The 10,040-nt window shown below is 37.9% G+C and overlaps 1 protein-coding gene across 1 annotated transcript in view; it reads left to right on the plus strand.

The window, feature by feature from the left end:
• The window catches only part of CUNH3orf33 (chromosome unknown C3orf33 homolog), a 33,188-nt gene that overhangs the window by 8,867 nt on the left and 14,281 nt on the right, over positions 1–10,040 (plus strand). Inside the window, exon 2 of the mRNA XM_007943574.1 lies at positions 1,620–1,679. Within this exon, the coding sequence (XP_007941765.1) occupies positions 1,620–1,679 (60 nt within the window). The remainder of the gene's footprint in view (positions 1–1,619; positions 1,680–10,040) is intronic.

Below are 10,040 nucleotides of genomic sequence, written 5' to 3' on the forward strand. Positions count from 1 at the left end.
GTGCCCTCGGTCACTTTAAATATCCAAAATGACTGCCACATGTAAACAATCAAAATGGCTGCGCTCTCTGGACAGCAGAAAGTCCATAGCTCAGGTTGTCTCCCTCCTTACTGTTTCCCTTCCTAGTCATAGGCCACCAGAGCAGTTGTCCCTGCAGCCCTTGGTGACCAGGACTGATCTTTAGGTAGTTCTCAGGCCCCAACACCACTTGGAAATATTCAGGCTGTTGGTCTCGTCAGAGTAGCTGACAGTCTACAGCTCTGATCATCTCTGTACTCACTGTTTTCATTCAGGATTTTCCAATAGTTGGTGCCTAATCCACTTCTGTATAGTTCCTTTCAAAGCTCAGGGTTCCAGGATTATCTGTATCTCCGTCAATTGGTTTTTCTTTTCTTTGTTGAAGAGGATCTGTGTTGCTTGTCTGCCTATTCCTCCATCTTACCGGAAGTCCACTAATGGTGTTTCTTTTCCATTTTTTTTTATTATGATAAATATATATGTAGCAAAACATTTGACATTTCAACAGTCTTTACAAGTACATTTCAATGACATGTTCATCATGTTGTTCAAACATCATCCTTTCCATTCCCAAATGATACCATCATCCTTAACAGAACCTCAGGGTCTTCCTAAGCATTGAGTCCTTGTCTCCCTCTCCTGCCTGCCCCTGGTAACCACTTAAAAACTTTGGTCTGTATACATTAGCCAATTCTAGATTTGTCATGTAAATGGGATCATATAATACTTGTCCTTCTGTGACTGACTTAAATTCATAATGTTTTCAATGCATGTATCAGGACATCAGTTCTCTTTATGGCTGAGGAATATTCCATTATATGTATATACCACATTTTGTTTTATTTATTCATCTGTTGATGGACATTTAGGCCTGTTTCCGCTGTTTGGCAATGTGCTTTAATAAACACTTGTGTTCAAGTATCTGTTTGTGGTTCTGCTTTTAGTACTTTTCGATATATACCTAAGAGTGGACTTGCTGGATCAATTGGTAATTCTGTGTTCAACTTTTTGAGAAACCGCCCACTCTTTTCCGTAGTAGCTGTACCATTTTACAATCCCACCAACAATGGATGAGGCCTCCAGTTTCTCCACATCCTTGCCACAACTTTTGTTTTAAAAAGCATTATTATTTTTCCCAAACATTTACCCACATGCATTTGCTAAGGTGCTATATTTTAAGGTTTTAGTGATAAGGTTTTTTTATTTTACCAAATTCTTAAATTTACACCATAAACTCAGGCTTATGGTCAGGTTTACTGTGGGGACTGCACAAAAACTATTAGATCAATTCATGTATTCAAGGAACTATGGTTAAAGTATTTCAATCAATGGAGAACAATACATTTGATATATGTATATAGTTCTGTGCATGCCAGATAGCTTGAAACAGACTGGAAGTGTTACAGAAGTGAAAGAGGGCAAGATTAATGGGTGAGTGGGCAAAGGTTTTTGGAAGAGGCAGCCCTTCAGTTGAGGGATATGTGGTATTGGACAGTTAGAGAAATATAGGGAAGACAATCTTTTTTTTCCCCCTTTTAATTAGTACTTCACTACTGTGAACAACAATTAGTGAGAATGAATCATTAAATCTCTTTCTATAGAACATCAGCACTGGAATGGCCGTAGCTGGAATAATGTTACTTCTAAGAAGTGTTCGAGTGGTAAGTTAAAAATGAAAAAAGTCTTTATGATAGCAATGGACAGATGATTTGTTCCCATTAGACAGTTTTTATCTCAAGCAGTATGTCATTTTGTTTTTCATATGGGAATCTTTTAAATAGTATTGTAGAATAATGGAAGTATTTTAAGGTCTTGATTTAAAAGTAGCACATTCACAGTATCTTACGGAAAGAAATCGTACAACCTATAGTTCTGTAATCACTTTTTGTTCATGCTTGAAAAAAAGGATTTAGCTTGCTAGAATAGTATAATCACAAAATTTGCATTTCAAGCTTTGCAGATTATTTTAAAAGTGTTTTCTATTTGAACATAGTTGAATTATGTTCCTTACTACCAAATATTTTATATTGGAAGTTCATGTATTTTTTGGCCCTTTGAATATTTTGGTAATAGACATAATGTAAATCTTTTTGATAGTTCAAGATTTAAAGGTATATTTTGTCTAACTAATCTTTGCCATAGAAGGTAATTTTAGTGTTGTGTAGAGTACTGGCATGGATTTACTGCTTCTATTTAACCGGAAGGGTGGTGGTTCAAACCCACCAGCCACTCCTCAGAAGGAAGACTGGACAATCTACTTCCATAGAGATACCACCTCAGAAACCCAAGGAGGGGTCGGTATGAGTCAGACTTGACTCAATGGCAACAAATTTAGTTTTTGTTTTATTTACATTCTATTTATTCACTTCATTTATTGTCTATATATTGTTTTACATTATTATTTACTTCATATCATTAGTCTACTATAGTACATCCATTCCAACTGTTGCCTTTTCACCTCTGACTTTAATTTTAGAACTTTTATCATCTTTACAATATCATTTTAGTGCTTTGAAGTCATTTTTAACCTTGTATCTATCAGACTTTTTTTTTTTTTTAATTGTGATTTGGGTGGAAGTTTACAGAGCAAAATCACTTTCTATTATAGTAGTTCAAATATACTTTGTCTCATGATATTGACTACAATTTACCCCAATGCAACAGCTCCCCTTCCACTTCCTCCCAATAGTTACCTCTTCCCTGTGTCCATCCCTCCATGAACTCCTGCCCCCTGAGCTGTCTCCCTGTGCATAAACAGCCCTTATTTCTCCCACGATGGTTCTCTCCAAGAAGTGTTTTACCTCAGGTAGATGTTCAACTCATATACCTGTCTTTTGTTTGGCTGGAAGCCGCAGGTGTGGGTTCAATTCCAGACCTGAAGGGCAGCTAGGGGCCATAGTCTCAGTGGTTCCACCCGGGTCTATCAGACCAGCAAACCTGATCCCCCCCTCTTTTTTTCCAAGTGATTTTGAGTTTTGTTCCACATTGTTCTCCCTCTCTATCCAGGATCTCCACATAGATCCTCTCCGAGTGGTTGACAGTGGTAGCCGGTCACCATCTAGTTCTTCTGGTCTCATAGTCGTATAGGCTGAGGATCACATATTGTACCAGTCACTTGGATTAATTATTTCCATGTGTCTTTGGTTCTTCATTCTTCTTTGCCCTGGATGAAGAGAGACCCATCACTGCATTTAGATGACCACTTGCAAGCTTTTAAGATCCCAGTCTCTACTCACCAAAGTAGGATGTGGAACAATGTTTTTGTGTAGTATATTATGACAGTTGAACTTGATGTCCTCTGAGACTATGATCCCAAGCCCACAGGTCCAAGTACTTGCTTTCTCTAAGTAGCTGGCTGTGGCCAAGAAGTGGCTACAACCTTGCTCCTTGTCAGCTCTACTATATACTTGGCAATTCTTACAGAACATACAAACACATTTGTAGAAACATTGTCTGCCAACCCTATACATGGTCATGGGCACACTCCACCCTGCATATTGTTGTTGTTGTTATTATGTGCCGTCGAGTCAAACCTGACTCATAGTGACCCCTCCTTGGGTTTCCAAGGCAGTATCACTACAGAAGTAGGATTGCCCAACCTTCCTTCCGAGGAGTGGCTGGTGGGTTTGAACCGCCAGCCGTCTGGTTAGCAGGCAAGTGTCTTAGCCACTATGCTACCAGAGCTCCACCCTGCATAGACATACCTAATAGTTCAGCCTGTCCACTCATCTATCCACCCATATATCAATATTTGCCTGCACTGACAATGCAGTACTGTATATGCAAAAGGGTTTATCTTTGTTGTCTGTACCTCCCATGCACCTCTCTATGTCTTCTTCTTCCTCAGTGCCACTGTGTTGGTGGCCCTCAGTGCCATTTGGTATATTGGCCTTCTTTTCACCCAAATCAATACTTGTCTCTACCTGTCTTAACAGTGTTCTACCCCTGGTAACCAACAAAAATATTTTCCTTCCATATATAAACCTTTCCTTGACTTTTTACAATAATGAATTAATACAATAATTGCCCTTGTGTGATTGACTTATTTCACTCAGCATAATGTCCTCCAAGTTCATCCATGTTATGTGGTGTTTTGCAGATTCTACATTATTCTTTAGGGTTGAATAATATTCTGTTGTATGTATGTACCATAGTTTGGCTACCCATTCTTCTATTGATGGGCACCTAGGTTGTTTCCATCTTTTTGCTATTGTAAATAGTGCTGCGATGAACATGGGTGTGCATATGTGTGTTCTTGTCCTGGATCTCACTTCTTTAGGATATATACCCAGTAATGGAATGGCTGGGTCAAATGATAATTCTAATTCCAACTTTTTAAGGAATCGCCATACTGTTTTCCATAGTGGTTGTATCATTTGACAGTCCCAACAGCAGTATATGAAAGTCCCAATCTCTTCGCATCCTCACCAGCATTTGTTATTTTCTGTCTTGTTGAACATTGCTACTAGTGCTGGGGACAAATCGTATCTCATTGTAGGTTTGATTTGCTTCTCTTTAATGGCTAATGATCGTGAGCATTTCTTTATATGTTTGTTGGCCATCTGAATATCCTCTTTGGACATGTCTATTCATGTCTTCTGCCCATTTTTTAATTGGATTATTTGCCTTTTTGTGGTTGAGGTATTGGAGTTTTCTGTAAATTCTAGAGATAAGTCCCTTGTCAGATATGTCATTGCCACATATTTATTTTTTTCCAATCTGTAGGTTCTCTTTTGACTCTAGGAGAAGTCTTTGGAAGCACATAAAAATTTAATTTTTAGAAGATGTCATTCACCTAGTTTCTGCTCTTTGTGCATTTTGGGTTATGCTTGATAGTCTATTTATGCCATATATCAGAGTCCCTAAGTTGCCCCTAGTTTTTCCTTGAGGAACTTTATATATAGTTTTAGGTTTCACATTTAAGTCTTTGATCCATCTGGATTTAGTTTTAGTGTGTGGTGTGAGGTAAAGATCTTGTTTGATTTTTCTGCAATTGGATATCCAGTTTTGCCCGCACCATTTGTTAGACACTCTCTTCCCCATTTAATGGATTTAGGCCCTTTGTCAAATATCAGCTGACCATAGGTTGATGGATCTATTTCTGGGTTCTCAATTCTATTCCATTCATCTATGTGTCTGTCATACCAATACCAGGCAGTTTTGACCACTGTGGCTGTATAGCAAGTTTTAAGATCTGGGAATGTGAGACTTCCTACTTTGTTCTTCTTCAATAATGCTTTGCTTATCTGAGGTCTCTTTCCTTTCCATATAAACTTAGTGATTGTTTTTTCCATATCCTTAAAGAATATTGATGGGATCAGGATTGGGATTGCATTGAATGTATAGATTGCTTTGGGTAGAATTGACATTTTCACAATGTTCAATCTTCCTATCCATGAGCATGGGATGCTTTTCCATTTATGTAGATCTTTTATGGTTTCTTGAAGTAGTCTTTTATAGCTTTCTTTGTACAGGTCTTTTGTGTTCCTGATAAGATTTATTCCTAAGTATTTTATTTTTTTGGTAGCTATTGTAAATGGTATTGATTTCCTATGTCTTTTTCAGCAATCTGCTGGTGTAGAGGAATCCAACTGATTTTTGGATGTTGATCTTATATCCTGCCATGATGCTAAATCTCTCAATTAGTTCTAGTAGATTTTTGACTGAGTCTCTTGGGTTTTCTAGGTATAGGATCATATCATCAGCAAATACCTGCTGTCGAGGTGGATCTACTCAGAGCGACCCCTCCTTGGTTTCCCTCTTTGGGTTTCCGGGTGCCTAAGGCGCATGACTGCTAACCAGAAGGCTGGCGGTTCAAACCCACCAGCCACTCCTCAGAAGGAAGATGGGGCAATCTACTTCTGTAGTGATGCTGCCTCAGAAACCCAAGGAGGGGTCGCTATGAGTCAGGTCCGACTCCACGGCACATAACAACAACAACAACAACAACAACAACAATATCACTGTGGAAGTAGATTGCTCAATCATCCTTCCAGGAAGTGGCTAGTGGGTTTGAACTGCCAGTCTTCTGATTAGCAGTCAGATGCCTTAGTCACTAAGCCACCAGAGCTCCTCATCAGCAAATAGGGATAGTTTTACTTCTTCCTTACCAAGTTGGTTGCTTTTGATTTCTCTTTCCTGCCTTATTGCTATAGCTAAGGAGCTCTGGTGGAATAGTGCCCATCAACCACTCCTTGGAAGGAAGGTTGGGCAATCTACTTCTGTAGTGATACCGCCTCGGAAACACAAGAGGGGGATGGCTATGAGTCAGATCCAACTGATGGCAGTGAGTTTGTTTGTTTGTTTTGGAGGACTTCCAATGCAATGTTGAATAGAAGTGGTGAGAGTGGGCATACTTGTTTGGTTTCTGTTCGCAAGGAGAATGGTTTCAGTCTCTCTCCATTGAGAATAATGTTGACTGTTGGTTTTGCATATATGCCTTTATTGTGTTGAAGAATGTCCCTTCTATTCCTGTTTTGCTGAGAATTTTTTGTCAGGAATGGGTTTATATGATTTTTATAGATGAGGAGATGAACACTGAAGGTGGTAAACAACTTTTGGAAGATCATCCCACTAGTAAGCCACAGAACTGAATTTCAAACCCTTATTTATTTATTTATTAACTCTTTACCATGATGCTTCTTGCTTTTGTCCATTTGCTTTTAGGACATCTCCTTCAATAATAGAAGCTTAGGCATAGCATCCTTGTTAGTGGCATCATCTTTCTCTCTTCTGAAGAGCAGGTGTGTTGATAACAAGCTCAGGATTCACTTCTTTTAGAGATGTCTTTCTCATCTGTTCTATTCTTTTACTTTATCTTAAACCTATTCATGTGTTGCTCTATAGTTGTATTTGGTGGTTTTATATATTTTTTGTCCATCTTCCAAATAGTGCTTATTATGTCACAGATCACAACACTGAACTTTCTGTTGTTGTGGGATCCAGAAGAAGTAGACACACTGGGGTATGCTCTTATAGATTCTTCACATGGACTGTGAGCTCTTTTGAGAGCAGGAACATGGGACTTTATTTCAGTTTCTTCCCTTGACTCTTTAATAATTGTTAAGACTCTAAATTTGGGAGGACAATCTGCCATGGTCCTTATGACACTCACCTATACTGCCTAACCTGGAGCCTTGGATCTGGAACATTCCCTGATAATGTGACTAGGAACTGAGCCTCTTTGTGTCCTGATTATCTTTTTTCTTCTAGGGAAACTTCTCTGTTATGGGCTGAATGAGTAAATAATTTGTCTGGTTATACATTTATGTCATATGGCACCTGGCCAACCCCTCTACCTATGTCTATATCTATCAGGGAGGGCATGGGGTCCCTCAACTGCAACACAGAGGGTTGTGTGAAGACCACCAGCCTTGTGTTGGCTGAGGAAAGTGAGGTACCAGTGCTCACTATTGAAGCAGCCCTGTCTTTTCTCTGTGTGAGGAAAGCATTATCCCATCCAATGCTCATGTGTAAGTTTGTGTCTTTCTTGTTGACCTCAGACGTTGACCTGACACTAAACAATAAGGCACCCTTAGACTTTTTATGTATATCCTTTAATGAAAACAGCTTAGTTAAAAGGGATAGGCTTTGAGTAGTTGAAGACATATTTGATGACTCTCTCTACTCCTTCTAAGTCTTGTCTTCTCTGGGCAAAATACTTCTTGTTTTCTCATGTGATGTGATATCTAGGCTCTTTACCATTGTTTTATTTGTTTATTTTCCTCTTTACTCTTTGTTTCAGTTTTTGAAGTCTTTTATAAAATGTGATACCCAGAACTGAGCATAATATATTCCACTTAAGGCCTGACTCTTGTCTCTCTTGTTCTAGATGCTGCTTCTAATAGTTGCTTTACAGTAAATTTTTTGTTGTCATGGAAGGGGTTGTACTTTTTTTTTTTAACAGCCTTATCACATTTTCATTTATTTTGGGCTCACTGCCAACTTAAAGTAGCAGAAAGGTGACAGTCTGCTTCTGTACAGATTTGCAGCCTTGGAAATCCTATGGGGGTAGTTCAACACGGTCCTTACGGGATAGGATCCCTGTGAGTTGGAATCAGCTCTATGGTAATGGGTTTTGGTCAACTTAAAGTTTTAAATAGTTTTCATATATGCTACTGTTAAATAACAAATGAAAGATGGGAGAAAATAATTTTGGAGGTTATGGGGCAGACTTTTACATTCTAGTCCATCATTCTATTTGTCAGGATCTTTTTGAATACTAGTTCTGACTTCTTATATTCATATCTTTCCAAGTGTCGGGCCATCCTGATGTTTGAGTTTTATGTCATCATTAAGTTACTTAAGTGATCGTATTAAGTAAAAAGGATCCAAGTCAGAGCTTCATGGCTTGTTCCTAGAGAGTTCTCTCCCATTGACATTAATTCATTGATGCTACTTTGGTGATTCACAAAACCATGTTAGAATCTATCTGACTGAACATTCATTCCACATTTCTCTGTTTTTCCCATAGACTTGTCAATGAACAACTTTGTCAGGTGATTTCCTTAAATTCATGTGTTTTAGTTGTTGTGTGTCTTTAGTCCCCTTTATTCTAGAACATTACTTCCACTTTTATTTATTATTATTATTTGTCTCTCATGACACTGGCATTTTAAAGTGCCTAGCCCAGTTATTTTGTAAAATTTTCCATAATCTGAATTTGTCTGTTTCTTCATTAGATTCAGCATAAACATTTTGGCAAGGAGGTGGTGGTGTGTACTTAATACTGTATTGCATTGAGAGGTTTATAATGTCAGTTTGTCCTGTAATGTGATCCTACCTAAAAAAATTAGCAACAAGCCCTTAGTATCATTCAATATCCAGTACATTTCAAATTTCCTTGATTGTCTGAATGATATCTTTTTTATAGTTGATCTGTTCAAATCAGAATTCAGATAGACCATATATTGCATTTGTGTTATATCTCTTAAGTCTTATTCATTCTATTATAGTTTCTACCTTGTCTTTTATTTCCCAAGCTTTTGATTTGTTAGAGAAACCAAGTCATTTATCTGATGCAAAGTCCCACATTCTGGATTTTTTATTACAACATTTTGTTGTGTGGAAAAGTTTTCAAAAATGTTGTCAACTTTACTGTCATGGGAAGTCATGTACTAATTTATCCTGTTGTGCTACATGAGGCTTTTACTTAGACAGGATTATGAATGCAAGAAGCTTGTCCCTATAGTATTTTTAATGTGGGAAACATAGATGAAAAATATATAGACAAGCCCCAGGGTCAACATCTAGGTATTAGGTATTTGAGTTAATTCCTCATGTTGACCACCTTCTTCTTCTTTTTTAATTTGCCTTATTCTACAAGAAAAAAAAAAAAAAGAAACAAAGTCTTGATCATCAAGGATTGTGATTTAATTTGGGAGTTCCTGGGTGGTCCAGATGGTTACCATATTTTCTCATATGATGTGCCCATATAAATATTGTGCACAGACATATAATGTGCATTGTCCGTATAGGAAACTAACTTGAGGGGATTGCATGGTTTGCAAAAAACAGTACAGCATGTGTGTTATTGTAAGTAACATGTACAGCATGTGAAAATATTGTAAGTGCTCAACTACTGGCTGAAAGGTTGGTGATCTGAACCCACCCAGAGGAAGACAGGCCAAGTGGTCTGCTTTTGAAAGGTCACAGCCTTGAAAACCCTGTGGAGCAGTTCTACTCTGCACACATGGGGTCACCAGGAGTCAGAATCGACTCAGCAACAACTAACAACAATTTGTTTTTATTTCATCTGTTTGTTTTTTTTCTGGCAATGTTAGCATGAATAGATTATGCGTATATACAACGACATAGTGACTGTTTAAGCAGGTGTGTATGGTGTCAGGCACAGATGCTCATTGCTTTTTGATGAAGTGTGTCATGTTTTGAGGATATAAGTTTTTAGAAGGCAGGAGTCTATTTAATGTTTCTGTCTAGTACCTTGCAATAGTAAAATAGTGAATAATGCTTTCTAAAATTTCTATAAAAACTTTTGATTAAGTTTTATATTAATATAAAAT

The sequence above is a fragment of the Orycteropus afer genome, unplaced genomic scaffold (assembly GCF_000298275.1).
Source record: "Orycteropus afer afer isolate SDZICR_OR568_19922 unplaced genomic scaffold, OryAfe1.0 scaffold00109, whole genome shotgun sequence".
In the NCBI taxonomy this organism is placed as follows: Eukaryota; Metazoa; Chordata; class Mammalia; order Tubulidentata; family Orycteropodidae; genus Orycteropus; species Orycteropus afer.